This window comes from Diplotaxodon limnothrissa, linkage group LG20, assembly GCF_057381915.1.
Source record: "Diplotaxodon limnothrissa isolate DT_005_m linkage group LG20, D_limnothrissa_male_GT1.1, whole genome shotgun sequence".
In the NCBI taxonomy this organism is placed as follows: Eukaryota; Metazoa; Chordata; class Actinopteri; order Cichliformes; family Cichlidae; genus Diplotaxodon; species Diplotaxodon limnothrissa.
Window position 1 is genome coordinate 26,077,533 of NC_140615.1, and position 19,851 is coordinate 26,097,383.

Sequence of the window (19,851 nt, forward strand, 5' to 3'; positions counted from 1 at the left end):
AACCACCTTTTTTTCTTCTTTTTTTGCTGCTTTGTCTATTTGCAGTGCAAACAAATACGAATACGCTGTAGGTAAACACAGATAGGCAGTTTGAACCTAGGAAGTGAATGCCGGTCTCAGAATGTAAATCCGTTTAAAGGTTACAGCTAAAATAAATGCCAGCCAATAATAGTGCCAAATTTAATTTAAATCTTAACAATGTCACGGCAAATGTTACCTAAAAAATGTCATGCAGCAGTTTTGTCAGAGTCTAAAAAGGAGCTGTAGCATATTTTCTGTGTGCACGTTAAACTTTGTTTCTGTGACAGGAAGCACAGAGATTTAATAGCAGCACAGACAGCTAACAAACTGATGCACTGTCACTGTGCAGAAACCATAAAGGCCAGAGGTGCAGCCATATCCCGCCCTAAGCCCAACTGTTATCAAACAAATTGGCTTTGAAATGCAGGTCTGAAAGCTTAATGTAGGTCTGCATGCATGTCTGCCTTAACCACAAATATGGTAGTGTTCTGTTAAGTGAACTTAAGGAGGATGTACATGACGTGACATTCATGAGGTCTCATTGTGGTTATCATGGTCGCGCTACGTGCTGATATGCCAGCGGGTATAACCTTACATGATGAGAGGTCATGACATAAAGAAAGTTGCTGTCGTTGGGATCGAAGGTCATGATGTGGTGTACTGCTTCGTTGGCTCGCAGCTTCAGCATCCACTGATTGGCTGTGGTCATGTTCGGTAGCAGAGTCAGCTGTGAAAAAGAGAGACGCACATGTTGAATTGCAGAGTTGGAACCACATGCAAAGTGGTGCAATTAAAAAATAAAAAAAAGACGTTGAGCGCCAATTTCTTGGTTCACATTCATGCAGAAGAGTTTCTCATATGTTCACAACTGCTCAGTGCAACCACATTACTTTTCAGTTGATTGAGCAGATCGAGTCATTTGCTCAGCAATACCACAGAAGAAGCAGGTTTTTTCCCACGTCTGTGTTTGGCAAGAGATACACAAACAAAACTTTTACATCGTGATCACTCCTTGGAGACTACGCCCACCTGTAGCAAGCACCGAGATGTACAGACAACCTTGATTGTGTGATTTTTATTGCACCATATTTTTGGTGTCTTATTGTTTGTGTAATGTCAGATGATTTGGCAGTCTACAATTTTTGTCTGCCAGCGGTCCAACTGAAAATATGAAATCTAAATCAGCAGCTGGTGCAGTAAAATAAGCAGCCACAATGACTGTCTATTGTTAGATGGTAAGTTTACTGTGGTAAAAAGGGAGGACACTGGAACTCTGGACTTTTTGTGTGGTGATTCGTATCTTTAAAATGTGTTTCCAGAAGCCATACTTGTATACAATATCAAATAATATAATATGTAAATGTAAAATAATGTTTATATGGGAAACTGTGACGCTCACAGGACACAGATATTAACCGTAACTGACACCCATGTTCATTTCTGTGTGCAGATAAATTCAACACAGATGAAGAGTCAGTGAGCAGCGCTGGAGGTGAAGAGTGACATGAAGGCACTACATGCAATTAAACTAGTTTAAGTTCAGGAATCATAGCTTGCTGGTAGTTCAGCTACATTCATTGGTGTATAGTCTTTCAAAAACACTATACAGCGGTAAAACTTTGGACCGCTGCTTCTCCACAATAATCAAACCCTTTTGGCCAGTCAAATGATCCAAAGTGGTTTACAGCGTAAATAAATTCTGCCTGGATGGATGGTTGTTTTTTAAGGCAAGTATTAAGTTGACCTACAGCTTCCTGGAATACTTGGCTATGACATTTTATGTTTTGAATATAAGTTTGTAAAACTAACCTTCACTATACTATACATAATCAAAGATCCTGCCAGACTCAGTGCCCCACCTGGATTTTGGTTTCTGCTACAAAAACCTTTTTTGTCATGTTTGACCTGTGAATAAGTGGACAGTTTTTACTCTACCCTTACTTATCCTGAACTTATCCTTTTATACTTTTTGTAATAAAATGTGGTATCACATGCCCAGTGCCAGTTTCTTTCTTATAATGTAGTCTGAGCTAATTGGCCAAATTAGATTTTTTCCTAAGGTAGATTTAGTGTAGTTCAACTTCTTCATGCTTTTAAGGTAGCTCCCCCAATACGACCAGTGAGTCACGTAAGGGAATAAACCTGGGACAGTTTGTTTAAACCTACAATGAATGGATGAATGAACAAGGGTACATTGTATTTGAGTGGGATTGGAAGTTGAGACACGGCAGGGCCAAAACATAGTGACATAGTGGATGAGGAAGTGGGTGAGTGGGAGGATGAGATTCAGATTGGCTACATCTGGGTCAGGACTAAATGAGAGACCCATATAGCAGGCTATAATATTTAATCAGAACTGAATTAAGTATCGAACTGTGCCTCAAAATCTTTTCACCCATGACTAGAATGGGCATAGTGAAGCCCGCTGCAGTAATAAGAAGAAAGTACACCTTCTATTATTTCTAAGGTTTTTATATTGGGACAAAAAAAATATCCTGTCCTTGGTAGCTTAAAAAAAAATCTTACCTTACCTCAGGTGTAAAATAACAAACAGATTCTGTGGTTTTATTATTTATTTAAAAAACGAAACGAAAAGTTGCAGAGTGTGAAAATGAAGCACACCCCACGATTCTGTAGCTTGTAGACAAACGTTTAGGAGGTATAACTGAAAAAAAATTGTTTCTGTATGACTTTATCGGGCTGTCACATCATTGTGGAGGAATCTGACCCATTTTTCTTTTGCTCATATACACACAGCTTTTTTGAGGTCCCCCCACAGTGTTTCAGTCAAGCTGAGATCTGCACTTTTTCTTGCCCATTGCAACATCTTGATTCTTTTCTTTTTTACCATTCTGTTGTACATCTTATCTATTGTTCTGATTTTATCTGTTTTGATTTTATATACTGTTTTGTTTGTTTGTTAATTAGTTTGTTTGTTTGCTTGTTTTAATCAATTTTAAATCATGCTTTTTATTTGTTTTTGTTTCTAATGTCTCTGTAAAGCACTTTGAATCACCTTGTTGTTGAATTGTGCTATACAAATAAACTTGCCTTGCCTTGCCTTGCCTTACATTTGCTGTCATGTTAGGGATCACTGTCCTGTTGCATGAACCAGTTTGGGCCAAGCTCTGGCTGTTGGACAGATGGCCTCACATTTAACTCCAGAATATTTTGATATAAAAAGGACTTCATGGTTTACTCAAGATGCCCAAGTCCTGTGGTTGCAAAACACATCATCACCGCCACAACTGGTATGAGGTGTTTGTGCTGATATGCTGTTTAGGTTTCTCCAAACATGGCACTGTTCATTATGGCCAAACATGTCCATACTGGTCCCCAAAGGGCATTGTTCAGCAAGTCTTGTTGTTTGTTCAGATGTAATTTTTCAATACTAAACTGCCATATTTTTTTTTTAGAGAGAGAATAGCCTTCTCTAGGCAATCCTTCCAAATAAGTCATACTTGTTCAGTGTTTTTCTAACTGTACCATCAAGAATTTTAACATATTAACGTATAGACCTGCAGATCTGAGATGTAGCATTTGAGTTCTTTTTTGCTACCTCTCTTAGCATTGAATGGGTAACATCCACTCCTGACAAGATTGGCAACTGTCTTGTGAATAATTGTTCTCACTCTAGACTGGATGGACTTGAACCAGTGGATTTCACATGAGCTTAGAACCTGTCCCAGATAGCTGGGCACATTGCTGATGTCTTTCCTCCTTGGCATTATGTTAACACACACCTGAGATCCCAGTTCTGAGATCCCTTCCCAGACGCCTTAACGCCCACTCACATCCTGGGCCATCTGACCTCAGGAATTTGCATGATAAGGTGGGGCCAGGTTTCACAATGAACTCACCCGAAACTCTGGCTGATTGGGACCCACGCCCAGTTTCCCACCTTGGCTCAGGCGATTAGAGGATCATCAGGGGATCCTTTTGTCCCTCTGTGGGGGTTTACTCCGACTAGGTTTATATCTGGGACTCTCCACCATTTGACCTTAGAACTGAAGAAGCTTCTCGGATGAGAGGTGAAACGTCTTCAAGCAACTTAAAGAAGTCCAGACGCTTTTCTTTGCAAGCTCCTTTGACAAGCTCCTTTTTTTTTTTTTTGCCATGACTGTATCTCAATTACTCAGTAGGAGGTTATATGAGGGGTGATTGGACTGGTGCTTGGGTGCTTAGAATGCTGTAGCTGTTACTGTGCTGCATATGTTATCAAGAAAAAATATCCAGACAAAGATTAAATTAATTTTTGTCTGAGCTGCCTCACTCCTTCCCTTTTAAAAGGCCAACATGACAGATTAAATTCTTTTGTCTGGATACTTTCCCTCCCCCAAAGCTAACGTGGATACACAAGAGAGTAACCAAAACTCTCAGTCTTAATTAAATTCATGCATGTATGTATAAGCAATGACTGCCAGATTTAGTAAAGTGATTTTAGTTCCTGCCTTTTACTTCAAATATTTTTCATGTTTCCACCTTCACAAATACATTTCAGGTGCTCTTTGTTCAAGCAGTGTGCCTAATCTCGTTCCACTGAGCAGTGATTTATCTGCACACTGACCGTCCTGCAGGTCAAGATCATAAAGCACGTACGCACAAACATATGCACACACAGACACACACACACACAAAGCTGTGCAGAAAAACAAACTGTGCTGAGTGAGACTTCCTGTCACGCCGACAGTGAAAACTCTTATTTCTGCGATTTGTCGGGCCTCCCTTCAATGGAGAGATCCTGGCATCCTGAGGAAGTGGCAAACTGATCAGCATCTGGTGACAAGCACGGGTTGTATCACTTCTCCATCCACTGAACACAACAAAACACTGTCATGTGCACAGGAGCACACATTTATATAGGACAAAACCATTACCACCCACTTAGACGTGCTGGTTAATGTTAAACCAGCGCAGACAGGAGCTAAGTAAACCATTGGCTTAACCTGTGATGAAAGGCATTATCTCAACCTGCAAGAATCACTGTCAGGTTTTTTTTTATAACACCACCTACCCATCTGCTCGCACAAGCTCGCCTGCTTTTTAGTGATAGTAAGCAGCTGTGCTATGTCCTCACCTCACACCCCAGTGACTACAAACACATAAGCAGAGTGACACAGCGAGGAGTAAGTAAACAGCAGCCCACACACCTGGACAGGGAGCACAATAGGTGCAGAGAGGAGGAGACGTGAAGAGAGCTGTGGCACAGTGAGCCACCAGGTCAGCCAACAAAACACCTGCTGTACTGGCAGGTCGCTCTGACTCTATTCTCCGTCTATCTTCATGCAGATGAAAGACCCTATTCAACCAAGAAGTGCTCAGCTGCTGTGCACTCATTCTTTCTCTCTCTGTGTCTCTGTCTGTGCACGTGTGTGTCTCTCTGTGTGTGTTTGAATGTGTACCTGGGTGTAAAGGAGAGAGAATAAAGATTGATAGAGGTGGGGCAGGAGCGACAGAAAGAAGAAAGAGAAAGAGATAAAGTCTGTTTGTTTGGAAAATGAATCAAAGGGCCTTTTATATTTGAGATGGAGTAAAAGAGGAGCTGAGAAAGAGGGGATGGCGAAGCGATGAACTGAGAAGTGGAGGGGTGGACCCACTGAGGGAGTAAAATTGGAGCGAGAGGGAGCGAGATAAAAAAAGCGGACACTGCGAGAAGCAGAAAATGGAAGTCAGCTGTAATGGGGAGGGAGAGACTTCATTAAAAAATGCATGTAATTACAAATTACTTCACTGAGGGCTCTCTCAAAGACAGTAAAAGAGGCCTAACTTAATCTCAACCACTGTTCCCCTGTGTTTAGTCTGAGCCAAACTCACAGTCAGAATCACATTACACACACTAACAGCACCATTAACCTCTGTAACAGCTCTATCCTGAGGGCACACACACACACACACACACACACACACACACACACACACACACACACACACACACAGAGAGAGATACATAGGCAAACAGTGAAAGACATAAAGATAAAAGCACAAAGCATGTTGTTTCCCAAGGTCACCAAAATACTGCACACCCTATACAACAAGGTCGACACACACACGTAACACGTAATCACAGGGTATGCATTCATCTGAGTAAACACATGGAATCACTATACCAGTCACATTGGCTTGCAGACAAAGTCAAACACCTAAAAACACAGTCAGACCTGCAATCTAGCAAACAGACGTACACAAACACGCTCATACACACCGCTGCTTACACCATGCCAACCAACGCGGCGCATCCGCTATAAACCATCCAAAAACCAATTACTGCGTGCTCAGCTGGGGCTAAAGCAGTGCCTTCATCTGGGGAGGAAAACAAGGAGTTCTTTTAGCAGGTCTAAACAAAACACCCGACAGCAGAATGGGTTTAATGTTGTGAAAGGTACTAGGCTAATGCAAAACCATAGGGTCAGAAAGCTTTCAGAGTCAGCTTGTGTTGTTTCCACAGACAGCTGAAGTGCAGCTAGTTGCATATGCAGGCAGATCCGCTGCTTAGGAAGCTCAGTCAGGGGTGACGAGGAATGTGGCTGAGACAAAATTAAGGAATGCTGGTAATTGGGCAGGAAAGGTTTTCACAAGCTGGACCTTCTGCAGATGTTTAATAGCTCAGACTGCACACCAACACATGTCGCAAATGAGTCATAAGCCGTCAACCGCTGTTAGACATTAAAACTCATGATTAGGACTACATAAGGTTCGGGATGGTTCATGGATCAGCGGAATGAGGGGGTTGGTTGGGTGGTGACAATGCAGGGAAAATCTACAAGTTAAAAGGAGGCATTTCTGCTTGCCCTGTGGTGGCTCGAAGTGTTTCATCACACACATAGGTTTGGTTTATTGTAAGAATCGGCAGCCACATCACAGCAGCACTACATACCTTGTAATGTTAGAGTTTTTCCAAGCTTCGGGGCTCAACTACATTAAAAATAATAACTCCATTCAGCGGTTGAGGTTAAGCTTGTTTAGAAAGTTCTCAATCACAAGGACTGAGAGTGTATGCACGCTCATGTGCGTGTGAGACTCACCTTACGAAGTCGTCCATTACTGGTTCCCAGAAAAACCACGGTGTGGTTTTGCACGTTGTCCACAGAGACTGAACTGAGACCCGGGTATTCAAGCAGAGGAATGGCCCTAAGGGGTCTTTGTAATGCCAGTGGGTGCTGCAGGTGGGCTGCACCGCAGTCCAGCTGCTCGGGCTGCAACTAGAATACAAACAGAGTGAGAGAGAAAGATCAATTCTCATCAGCTTTCATATGGAAGCATGACATGAAGATTAGAAGAAGGAGAGAGCTGGGCACAAAAGGAGGCGTGTGGAAAGCAAGGGCTGATAGAAGCTATCACACTGGCGTTGCTCATTCTGCTAAATCACTTTTCAGACATCTCAGTGAATACTTGAAATGGGCTTATAAGGGTCTTCAACACTCGTAAGACTTTGCTTTTGTCAAATCCTCAGTGGGCAATGATAAAACATTAGTGCTGCGCTTGGATGAGCACCAGGATCTATTGGGAATTCTCTGAATATTTTAGAGCACACAAGAAAAAAAAAAAGAAATTAAGCACACTGGATATTTGTAGAGTCTTTTCCCACGGGCCCTTCTGCTCGAGGCATCGTCTCTCTTATCATAAATTGTGTCTGGCTTTCCCTCAGTGTTGGCCTTCAAACTGTCGACTACAAAAAAGATCACATTTCAACGGCCACGGCTATGTAAATGAGGAAAGACTAACTTTAGTCTATGAGTGGTAAGTGGGTTGTACTGCAGCAGGAGAAAAAACAAAGGGCACAAATCACTTTGAACTAAGCAGTTGTCCATCTCAAAAAGGGTTTGTGGGCGACCGGAGATGGTATTCAGAAAAACTGGTCACGAGAGGAGTGGCCCCGGGGCCACGGCAAACAAGGCAGTGCCAGCAAGGAGGGCAACTTTCTGACCTGACAGCACAGTGGTGGCGAGACAGTCTCCTTTGACCTCAACTCTGTCAGTCAAAACCACCACAATGAAAATCTGGAATTTCTCTGCATTCCTATGAAACTGTGGAAAGCTTTCATTGCTTGTTATTGTTAGGCACCATGAATCAGACAGCGCTTTTGCAATGCTAAAGTTTCCCTGAGGACACACGTATGAGTAGGAAGATTGTAATAAAATACACGTGATAATATTTGATCACGTGCTTGGAACAGAGGAGCTATTTATCGGTCAAACATTGGGCTAAATTTAGAGTTGAACTTCAGTCAGAAGCACACACTAAATAAAAATGTCTGGGGTTTTACTGGAAAACATAGTAAACTACTGACCCCTTACAATCCTCACATTTGGTAAAAGGGGAGAGTTGCTGGATATGAGATTAGTCTCACCCTTCCCACAACCCTCAGTGTGGCTCTAGAGGGTCTTTCCAGCTATCACCTCTACTCCTAACATGGGAGATCCTTTCTTTGAGTCAACAGTTTGAGGGTTAAAGAGGATAATTGTTCGTAAGCATAAATGGAAACTGTCAGAGAGTAGCAGCAGACGTGAGGGAGTAAATCTTATTGCAGCCTGAACAACTGTAATGGCCAAGAGGATTCATAAATCTCAAGCAGGTTTATTGGACGAGCACGTTTTGGCACCCAGTATAACGAAGAGAAAAGAAATAAAAACATATGAAATAATGATGCAGAAAATATCTCAGTGACGCTGACTTATTTTTTTTTCTCACTTTCATGTCAAGAAATGGATAAACTGATCTGTAAAATAAGTTTCGTTTTCAGCAAAGCTTATGCTAAGTTTTAGAGTGCGTTTTATTTGACAGAATGTATATATTTCATTAACATGGCAGCTTAAAATCAGATCAAAATAATTACATAAATTAAGTATTTTTATATTGCCTAATTAAATGTGTACAAAGCCCTTACCACAAGGTTTCCCTTCTGGATGCAGGCTGAACCGGAGCCCTGTATCACACTGTCCAGCACCTGAACGTCGCTGCTGGGAGAGTTTGAGCAGTTCCTGCGGCCTTGCCGTATCCCCTCCTCGATGTCTCCAAACTTGAAAGCGCAAAGTGCAGACTTTCTGTCTCCCTTAGAAAACACTCCAAACAAGTATGGCTCGGGGCTTTTCCCATCACCTGCGTGGATCTCCGTGGGGTACACGGACAACACCCGGTTGTAAAAGTTCCCGTTAAATCCACACTGTAAAGGCATCTGGATGTAGGATTCAGTGAGCTTCCTGCTCTCTGGCCCGGTGGATTTTCGGGGGTTCTCGGTGTCCAGGCATATCCTCGCGAGGATGCTGTTGGGCTGGCTCTCCTTGTGGCCCATTTTCGCATCATTATTGAAGGCAATATATGAGTAAGTCTTCTGGATGAACGCGTGTACGAAGCTTAGTTTATTTTTGGTTTTAACCTCTTGTTTGATCTTGAATACATTATCCTCGGAAGGGTTAATGTCATAGGTGAAAAGTCTGGATAAATCCTTGATGTTCAAGGAGCGGATGGCGATCTCCGGGGTGTTTTCAAAACGCAGATCTTCTTTGCTGTGGTTTTTGGGGAAAAACTGAGTTCCAGCCCCTGTGTATGTCGCCCCAACCAGAAGCCGGGTGTTTCCCCCGTGGCTTTTGAAGATGAGCCCCACGGTGGATGCATTCGGGTGATTGGCAGCGATGTTCAGCATGCTGGGGAAAACAGTCTTCTCACCCTGGGGTGGGAACTCCACCGCTATTTCTGAAATATTATCCATTTTTCTGAGCTCACAGAAGCCTTGATACACAGATCCGCACGCAACCACGATCCCTTGGTCCCGGTCCAGTTTCAGGAGCTTGTTGTAATTGTCAGTGAGGGATTTGGGATGCTCGCAGGGAGCCTGGGGAAGCTGTGGCGCATGGCACAACAGGTTGTCCTCCACCGGTCCAGTCCTCTTCTCCACTTCAGCTGTCAAGGTCCCATTGAGCTGGTAAATTGTGTTAACGGTAGCCAGGTAGACTTTTCTGGACACTGGATCCACCACGAAGTTATTGGTCTGATTTGGAGACGCGAAAGCCTGTTGGATGTGCAGCGCGCTGGCACTCCGGCGCGTCTCCAAAGCCAGGACGCCGAGAAGCAGGACGGCTATCTCTATCGAAGGAGGCATTTTTCCTTCTGACCGGCTTCCGCGTGTTCTGTGCCGAGGGGTGCATTGAGCAAAGACAAAAATGTGTGTTTGTTCCTACTGCGACAACCCGAGAGGAAAGACTGTTTCCTGCTCAACGCCTAAACCCACAGTGACGCGATAAGCGAGTCGTGCTTCCTTTTCAGGCTGCCTCCTCTGTCCCTCTCTGCCTATCGTGCAGCTCAGCAGTCACTCTCCTGGGGCACACTGAGCCACACCGCCTGGGTGATATTTTAATCATCTTGACAGAATAGACAACAGGGAATAAATAGTTCCAACTGATTTGGTGTTGTGCATTTTCTGGACATCGCCGCACAAAGGACAAACTTATTTTGAGTCAGGTTTCAGCGCTGGTTATTTAAAAATATATACGTATATTTATTTATAAGCAAAGCATTCTTCGATTACAAATATTAGTAAAGATGGACTTTGCTGCGAGCATGGGGCGTTAACTCATTAACCCTGAAAAATGGCACTGCCTCCCTCTTAATGGAACGTCCCATCAAAGCGCTCTGTCAGCCCAGTCAGCTGTGATTGATCTTCGTTCGTTGATTAGATCCTGATTCCTTTCAATCACTCAGGTACAATAACTATTATTTAAGACATAATGTGAAGTCGTGCCATATGAAGTCATAATGATCATCTTCCTTTCAAGGTGAGCCACTTGATGAGTCTCCACCCGTGCGTGGTTCCGCTCATCTTGGGGTTAATGGCGGGTCACAAGCCCACCTCCTGTGCTTCCCGGTCCCTCGGCTCTCAGATTAGTTCTGCAGATCCGGAGGGTTTCGTTTTGGGCACATACGGCACGGTAAAGACCGTGAAAGTGCTACCAGATGGGCACATCAGCACACCTTTCCGGTTTTTGACATTCACATCTATCCAACACTGCTTTTGCACGTTTTACCTCATAAATATTCAAGCACAACACATGTGCCCCCACTCAAAAATGCACGAATATGGTTAGCATCCCCCCCCCCCTTTTTTTTTTGCTTTCTCGACGGAGTGTGCATATGCTCACATCTCTGAATAGAAATGAATGACTCCTAGTCGAGGAAAGACAACAAGTGAGTCAGACGCTGCATAAATCAGTTTGCAGGGGAGCCCGAGAAAAGTGTTATCTCTGAATACATGAAATAATTAAAGTTGATGCTAAATCGCGAGCAATCGCTTGTGCCTATTTACTGCGTACTCCTCTGGGGGACAAACCCACTCTCTCTCCACACCCTCCCACCCCAACCCCCAATCTCTACTTGCAGCTTTCAGTTGGGTAGATAAGTGCGCTCCGTGTTTACCTTGGCGCACAGCCATGCGCATCAAATCTGGCAGTGTAGAAAAGGAGCAAAGTGCTCCGATAAAGTGCAATATAATGACCCCCCAAGTGCAGAGCACAATGAATGAGCCAAATAGTGTCGACACAGTGCGCGTGCATGTAAGTGCAGACTTTCGTCAGGGAGTAGGGAGCCAGCGGCTACAATGAGGTCTGGCAGGGATGCAGGGACAAGGCGCAGTCTGGGGCAGAACTGTCAGCATCAAATATCCATAGTGAGGCGTGACCGCTGCGGTTTGGTGCAGCTCAATCAAGAAAACGACACTGAACCGAATTAGGCTCCATGTGTGGGTGCATTACAGTGATATAAAGTGGGGGTACACCCGATCTCTCGTTTGTAATAAAAACAATATCTGTTGCTGCACAAGCTAACTTTTGGCATTTAAGACCCCCTCCTCAGAACCTGTTTCCTTCCTGATAAGGAGTCACATCTCTTCTCCCCACCCTCAGAGCACACCATTCACACAAACTGAACACGGCTTTCATACTGAAGGAACGTCAAGGCTTTTCCAGGTAAACGAGCTCCATCTAGCGGTCAGGAAAAGCATATGCAAGATGACTTTAAAAGCACACTTTCCACTACAACACTGCGAAGAAGCATCAGACACACAAGAAAATAAATAAACAAAAAGGAAACATGTCTTTTGAAGAAATACGGAATGTGCATAAATTAGTCAGGAATGCACTTTATTTATTCCACACTTAGAAAAGGACATCAGAAGGCACTGAAGTGGTTTAGCACACAACCCAAGATCAGAGGTGCTGCTGCAAGGACAAACTAAAGTCAAAGGTCAGCTCACTCCCAACTTGTCTATTGTACCTTTGATTACACATCACTGACAGATCAATAAATCTGCCTACTGCGGTTCAACTTGAGAGGAAACAAGTTTACTCACATTTTGACAAAAATGCACTGAATTTCCTTGGTTTTTTTTTTATTTCCTGTAGAAAAGCATGTCAGCAGTTTCAACCTGCATCAGCGCTTCACTTCTCAGAGAGTGTCAAGCTTTGTAGTCTCTATCAAAGGCCTGACCTACATGCTGTCTATCAGTGTGCTAAAGTGCAGCTGTACAGTTCAAATGATCACAATGTCTGTTAGGAAATCAGCTTCTTGGCATTAAATACAGTGCAGACTAGTTAACGTGCTAGGTCATCTTGTAGTGTCCTTGACTAGATTAGAAAGTGAGAGTAAAAGAGAGGCCGAATGCCAAGCTCTACTCATGGAAGCAAAATGTGTAGAAACACACTACTGAGCATCTGGAGGCAAGGTCATGTTCAGATTGCGAATTACTTTCCCCCTTACAAAAGTTGCATCTGGCAAGACATTCATGACATATATGGAAAGAAGCCACAGCTGCTTGGACCTTTTGGGTGCTTAGGCATCCCTGGGCAAACTTCAGTTTGGCACTGGGTGATAACACCTTGACATAGCGATACGGTGGTACATTTAAAAAAAAAAAAAGAAAGAAAAGATAACACGCAGGGAAACTGTGTCAGTAGTATAAAGTCACATACAGGCAATGTGCATTTGACTGGCATGGCAGTGGAGATGACTTGCACTGTAGATTTGAAGCAGCAGTATTCATGATGGTTCTGAGACAGAACTGGAAAAGCACCAGTGGTCTCCCCTTCTTTCTTAACTTGATCACATCATAATGGTGGGGTGGGAGGCCAATTGTCCTGGCAACCTAATTTTACTTGGACAACAGCCCTTTATCATCGCTTTTAAAAGTAAATCTGCTTTGGAAGTAATTTTCTTCATGACAACGTGCAGCACTGTATACAAGTTACAAATATGGCAGATGCTAGACAGCAGCCAGATGTTCTCTGTAGCATTCATGTGCTGTTTTTATGGTGGGCACACCATCTCAGCTTCCCCCTCTAGTCTTTGTGCCATTCATTATCTTCCCTATTTTCAATTCTTTTTTAACTTTAAAAAAGTAAAAGCGATCTTTGCCATTAGAAATTGTACGTCTGCATGACACTCATTCCTTCAAAATGTTCTATCTGAACAAATTTCATCACAGCAAGAAAGGCGAAACTTCCAGGAAGGTTTTTCAGCCATGGTTCAAAACTACTAATCACAGCTAAGTAAGAGTTCTCTTCCTAAAGGCAATCAACCACATTCTCACATTTGCATGTCTCTACAATTAGACTGGGCCTTTGTGGCAGCTCTCCAGCCCAGTTTCCTGACTAAACTCCCCTTTGTGTAGAGTGAGAGGAGTGTAATGCTACATGGTACTGAATAAAATAACATTGAAAATAAAATAATATTATTAGAAATAACATTATAATTGATTAAACTCTAAGGGTAAAAACAGTACAATACTGCATTCTGTGAGGGATAACAACACAAAAGTTCGTTTTAAAAATGTAAACAGTCTTGTCCTTCCTAAATGTGAATGTTCTCTTCTTCACTCTTCTTCACACTTCTTGCTCTTTATCCAGGCCGCTTCCAAATGTGCTCAGCTGAACCGACTGCAGACTGCAGCTACAGTTACATTTCTTGTTGTCACCAAAGCAACATGTGCTGAATGTAATCTGGTCATCCTGGGGGCTGCAGCGCACGGTGCGTATACCCCGAGAGAGCGTCCCAGTTTCTCCACAAGAAGGCCAGCAGGAGGATGAGGAGGAGGGTGGAGAGCGAGCGTGAGCGCGTCTTCATCAAAGGGACCACACAGTTGGCTACAGTTGAAACAAAGACCAGAAGGACAGCCATTAGGGCCAGCAGCACATTGATAAGTTTTCCCAGGAGGGTCCGGGCTGTGGCATTTTCCAACCCCTCCAACTGGACGACCTGCTGTTGCTGCTGCTGCAGCTCCATCTTAGAGATCCTGGTTTGACAGGCCTCCAAAGCCTCCTGTAGAGGACGACGAGAGGAAATCCATTTAGCTTAGTCACCAGTTTCATAAACATAAACTAATCCAAAGCACAATAGCAAGACACTGATCGTTTTACTGTGATTTAAAGTCAGATATGATTTTGCCTTTCCTTTGTTCTCATGTGTGGAAAAACACTGAACAAAAACATAAAAACTTCTCACTTGCCTGAGTGCAGCCTTTTATACTTTTGATTATTTTAAATAGACTCATGTGATCCACATTAGACCAGTGTGAAGTGTTCTTAATCATGTTTGTTTGTAACTGTAATTGATAAGTTATCCAAAAACACTTAAATATCCTGCACATTATCGATACATGTTACCCATCAGAGATTTTCAGACATTTCCTTCATTTAACTATATCTGCTTTTTCAGTAATCCTATTTTATTAGCTTAGCTTTATTGTACTTATATTGCTTATGCAATTTTACTTAATGATATTTTGTTGTTTTTTTTAGTTATTTGATCTAGATTTTAATCTAGTTTTATTGCTTTTATTACAGCATTTATTACATCCTGTTACTGAAATTTCAGTCATCTGTGAAGCACCTCAGGCTCCTGTTTCAATGAAAGGTGTTTTATAAATAAAGTAACTGCTGGTTCTGTTAGAGTTTGAAGTAGCTGTTGACAGTACATTTCATGGCTCTCTACCACCCCCTGCTGTGTAGGAAGGGAATGCTGTAATGAGCAATATGAGGCGTGAAAAAAGTTTTATGCAGGGACAAAACACACACACCTTAGCCTTTATGGACAAGAGGAAAGGATGCAAGTAATGTGAGACATTTTCAAGGGATAGTTAATGTTTTGAACCCCCCCCCCCCCAAAACAAAGCTGATGGACAGACCAGGGCCTTGAACTCATCTCCTTGTGTACAGAGTCAACACAGACATTTAGATAAGGCAGTTAACTGATGGAGGGTTTGTGCACGACTCAAAACTTCAGTTTAACTTAAAACTGACACAATAAGGTCTCGTCTGACCAGCTTTCTTTAGCTTACTAGTGCTTAAGACAGGAAGGTTGAGTGGCCAGCCACTTCCATTATTTCAACACAGGCCCATTTTAGCGTTGGGAGGTCAAGCGTGCAAGCCATAAGTGGTCAGAATAAAATGCAGTGCTGCAACAGTAATAATAAGGCTCAATGCATTCTAAAATGTAATTACTCTGCTGCAGCTGCTGACACTCTTAAAGCCCAATTCACACAGGACTAACATAACAGTGGACCCCTATTAATATGTAATAATTGCAGCGGCCTTCTGTGATCTCAGTCTGGTATGATTTTGTCATGTTCGTCATTTCAAAGCGAAAAAAAAAAATCCACCAAAAATGATCTACTGTATTGTGCCACACACAGAGGTCCTGTAATAATATAATTTCAGTGTGAATTGCTATTTAGGGGAATTCAGCTAATTACATTTTGGACAGCATTTTAGATTCAAATTTACTTGGGCTGGTGTCAGTACACAGTGTGGTGACCCAGTCATAGAACAAACAGGTTTAAATCTATCAGAAAGGTGTGCCAGAACATTTTTTTGTTCAACATTTATTATTGGCAGCCTGATTTAGTGAAATCAGGTCTGTAGCTGCCGATTGCAGCTGTTCCAATAAAACTCAGACTTTGCCTGTCTGGGCCGAATGTACTGCACAAAAAACAGGCGTGGCGGCTGATTTTTAAAAATCACACGAGGGCCTCTGATAAAATTAATCTGGCATGTCACTTGCCGATGATGGAGGCATTAATAACAAAAATGGTTGTGAAACAAAAGCACTGCGATGAAAAAAAAAACACCTATACACTACAACCTGTCTCACATTTCTCTATGAACTCATAATGTCACCAGATAAGATAACATTTTTAACTTCCAGTGACAATGACATCTGCCCTTTAATAACTGTAATAGCGACTGTCAACACAGTGACATTTTTCATGTTTACAATCTACCTTCTCCCACCTTAATTTATTTAGGTCTCTTTTTTTTATATTTACATTGCTTTTACATTTGTTTCACATTTTTCCTCCTTGTTTTATTGTTTTTTGCAGAGAGTTTGGTTCTCTAATAGACAAATTAAAAAGCCTCTTCAGACAAATCTGTGTGACAGTGAGAGATGTTGTCACTGGTGTGCATTTATCAGTTGTTTTGCAGTGCTTTGTTATCTATCATTACTTTGGTGTAATCACTACCATTCCTCATGCATATCTGTTAATGAAAATGAAACTGCTTATCATGATAAAAATGGGTGCTGGTGCTTGCTGACATTATCTTGAACTACAAACCTGGATGTCTCTGGCTCTTTCGTAGGACTGGTAGGCGATCTTCTCCTCCATGCTGGCCAGCTCCTGTTTAAGGTTGAGGATCTCATTCTGGTGAAGTTCTGTGAGATCGTTGAGCTGCTCCTCCAGACGTTCACACCTGAACGCATGCGTAAGTAAAAGAAGCACACACGAACACATGTGAGAGTCTGTGGCATAATTAGCTTAGACAAAGAAACGCACGCAGGAATTAGTAGGAATAGACCCTGAGGGCATCTGGCCACATGGCACCTGACTGAGCTGATGACCCGCCCTGACAAGATTAGGATATGCTTGCTCATCTGCTGATTCAACTAGCCTATCACAAGAGACTCGGCAGTATTAGACTGGCCAATGGAATGTGTGCCCAACAAGAGGCGATGAATCTATACTGTTGTTTATTTTGGCAGGCACATAAAGCTGGATGGACAGCAAAGGACAAGAATAGACATGAGTCAACTTGACTGTTTCTTATTTTTAAGATCTTTTAACAGGTTGGTATAAAATCCAGCAAAAAGTCTCTAAGTAGGGCGATGACACATGATTTATAAGTTTTACCTGTCTTTTTTTAATGTTTAGAAATGATTCCTTAACAAATGTCCGCTATGAAATAACTGCAGATATGTTATGGGTGGATTCAGCTCCTGAGGAGTTTTTAGCAGCATTACTGGTTTCTGGATGGAGTACTCCCTCCCCTGGGAAGGGTGAAAATAGCTCCTTAGATGCCATTTGTCTCTGTTGGCAATTTTAATCTAAGAGGTCAAACAGATCACTCTGAACTTGGACATTTTAGGAAGAAAAATGCACATGTTTCTTTTTCTATTCAAGCTGATCATTAGATCTGTTCTCAGTCCTTGTGCCCTGTGTTTTAAAGCTCATGCACTTTTGTGCTGTTCTCGGCTTACATGCCAACTGCTGCTTTGAGAATGAGTATAAAAGAATTTGAGCTGTTCTGATGTTAATGTTGATGAACTGTAGGTAAAAGGTTTCTTATCTACTGTGAGCTAATGCTGCTAATATTGGTAAAATCTCTCTAATGCACAAGCAGGCCAAGTGTACCTTGCGATGATGAATAGCAATATGCATAACTAAGATGGTTCCAGAGAAGTGTTTCTAACTATAGCAGGTTATTCCTGATTACGCACTGTTGACATTCGCGGGGATTTCTCGTTACACACTCAGGCATGTATGGTACAAACATTCTGGCAAGTTCTAGTTCTTTTTCTCTTTACCTGAAGCGTTCTTCCTGCAGTGCTTGCATAACAACTGTGTAGTCTCTTTGATAGTGGCTCTTCAAACCTTCCAGGCTCTCCTCTAGCCTTGCCTGGCCATCTCTCAACTCCTGCACCTCCTGCAGCAGCATGTCAAAGCTGGAACTCTGGCTCCTCTCCAGTGTGTTTCCCTTGGAACTGGGGGGACCCCCAGGGGCCCCTGTTGTGCTATTAGCCCCCACTGAGCCTGATGTAGCACTAGAGCAGTCATCCTCGCTACCATACTTCGGACTGGACTGGAAGTGATGCCCAGTGCTTCCCAGGGAACGTCCTCCAGTACTTGTCACACCCTCTTCTACTGAAGGGTCATCCAGAGAGTCTTTAAGTGAAGTGATGTTATCAGCGCTCCCGAATTTGTTGCGAATAAGGGAGGCGATCTCTCGTGGTTTGGAGACGACTGCACCAGCAGCAGAGTGGGTAGCCTGTGAGAAGCTGGAGAGGCCACCCTTAACACTATCCACCACGCCCTCACTGAAGCCTGTGACTTTGGCTCCGACATCCTTCAGGCCCTGCTGCATGTCCCGCAGAACATCCTTGGGCTGGCGTGGGATACCGTTGTGTTCCGCTTCTCGCAGCCTCCGGTGGTAGTGCTCCAGTTTCCTTTGCAGCTGCTGGATGGTCTGTGCTGACTTCTGGTTCTTTTTCTCAAAAACCTGACAGCCACAGGACAGGAATTTATTAGTCAGTGAAATGCAAATCAGTCCGCAATTATCCACTTAAATATATTTAGAAAGTTCCCTCCCTGCCTCTGAGGAAAAGCCAAGGTAAAACAAACTGATCAAACAGGTTTGGTGTTTATGCACTAATTGTGATCTAATCTCACCAGCCTACTAAAAGCACAAGGCAATGAGGTGCTGGCTTTAATACAAAAAATCTAACAATAATTCCTTGTTTCACCTGTTTGATGCGTGTGCTCTGCTGTTTGTCGGCGTTGTTGGCCAGTTTGAGGTACTCTGCAACATTGTCATCCCTGGCTGTCTGCTCGATCTTAATCTGCTCTGTGAGCTTGAGGATTTTCTGTTGCAGCTGGGCGATGGCCTGCTTGGTGCGGTGAGGGTCTGGGGTGATATCCTCACCCCCCTGGAACGAACTGTCTGCCCCACATGAAACAGACAGGGGTGCCTGGCCCAGGCCACTTACTTCCAGCCGGTCGATCTGAAGCGATGAAAGAGGAAAAAAAGACAGATTCAAGTACGTGAAGGGTGAGGGAAGAAATCAAAGGATTTGCGAGGAAAACAAAAAAGGGAGTGAGGCAGGGAGGAAAAAGGATGAATTGCAATATATGAGTTTTTGGTCATTTTGCTGACATGTTAAAAAAAAAAAGGAAACTTCTGCATTTTTGTAGCATGCAGACTGGAACGAGGCTAATTGAGTGGGTTGAACAGGTCACTTGCGGTCAGTTTAACTAAAGAGGAAGATGCCAAGTAAGCGGTTTTTTTATTCATGGACTTGCAAAGAAATGAAAGTTAAGGAAAAATAACTTTTGTCATTTTCAGCACATCCACACAAAACTCAACTCGAAAAACCTGGACTCTGATTTCGTTGTTCTGGAAGCCAAAAACCCCCAAAACAAAACAGGACTAGCAGGATATTAGATTTGGGTTTAAAGCAATTTCACAGATTTTTCTTCTTTGTTTTTCAAAATGACCCGATTTTATCAACAGACCACGAAACATCCGCGCAAAATCCAAACACCATCTAAATTGTGTTTCCTCAATTTTTCTAAAACTAGACCACCCTATCTGAGACAATGATGAATCTAACACCTTCAATCACAGGTCGCTGGTGTGATTCATTTCCTCAAACACCTCAGGGGAAGAACATTGCCAAACCTTTGGGAGAGACTGATGAAAATATTCTTCTCATCACTTAGTATTCACACAAAATAATCATCTGGACCTCACATCACACCATGGGGGCTCAGGAAGCACAGCAAACTTACACACACAC

At 42.9% G+C, this 19,851-nt stretch overlaps 2 protein-coding genes across 2 annotated transcripts in view; both read right to left on the bottom strand.

Moving 5' to 3' along the window:
* The window catches only part of plxnd1 (plexin D1), a 74,544-nt gene extending 64,313 nt beyond the window's left edge, over positions 1-10,231 (bottom strand). The window contains exons 1-3 of the mRNA XM_085345629.1: positions 8,906-10,231; positions 7,044-7,220; positions 617-748 (exon numbers count right to left, since the gene is read on the bottom strand). Of these exons, the coding sequence (XP_085201755.1) occupies positions 617-748; positions 7,044-7,220; positions 8,906-10,117 (1,521 nt within the window). The 5' untranslated portion in view covers positions 10,118-10,231. The remainder of the gene's footprint in view (positions 1-616; positions 749-7,043; positions 7,221-8,905) is intronic.
* A 1,914-nt stretch (positions 10,232-12,145) lies between these two features.
* Positions 12,146-19,851, bottom strand: part of tmcc1a (transmembrane and coiled-coil domain family 1a) — a 46,698-nt gene continuing 38,992 nt past the window's right edge. Inside the window, exons 5-8 of the mRNA XM_085344020.1 lie at positions 18,799-19,056; positions 17,863-18,554; positions 16,616-16,751; positions 12,146-14,322 (exon numbers count right to left, since the gene is read on the bottom strand). Coding sequence (XP_085200146.1) covers positions 14,008-14,322; positions 16,616-16,751; positions 17,863-18,554; positions 18,799-19,056 — 1,401 coding nt within the window. The 3' untranslated portion in view covers positions 12,146-14,007. The remainder of the gene's footprint in view (positions 14,323-16,615; positions 16,752-17,862; positions 18,555-18,798; positions 19,057-19,851) is intronic.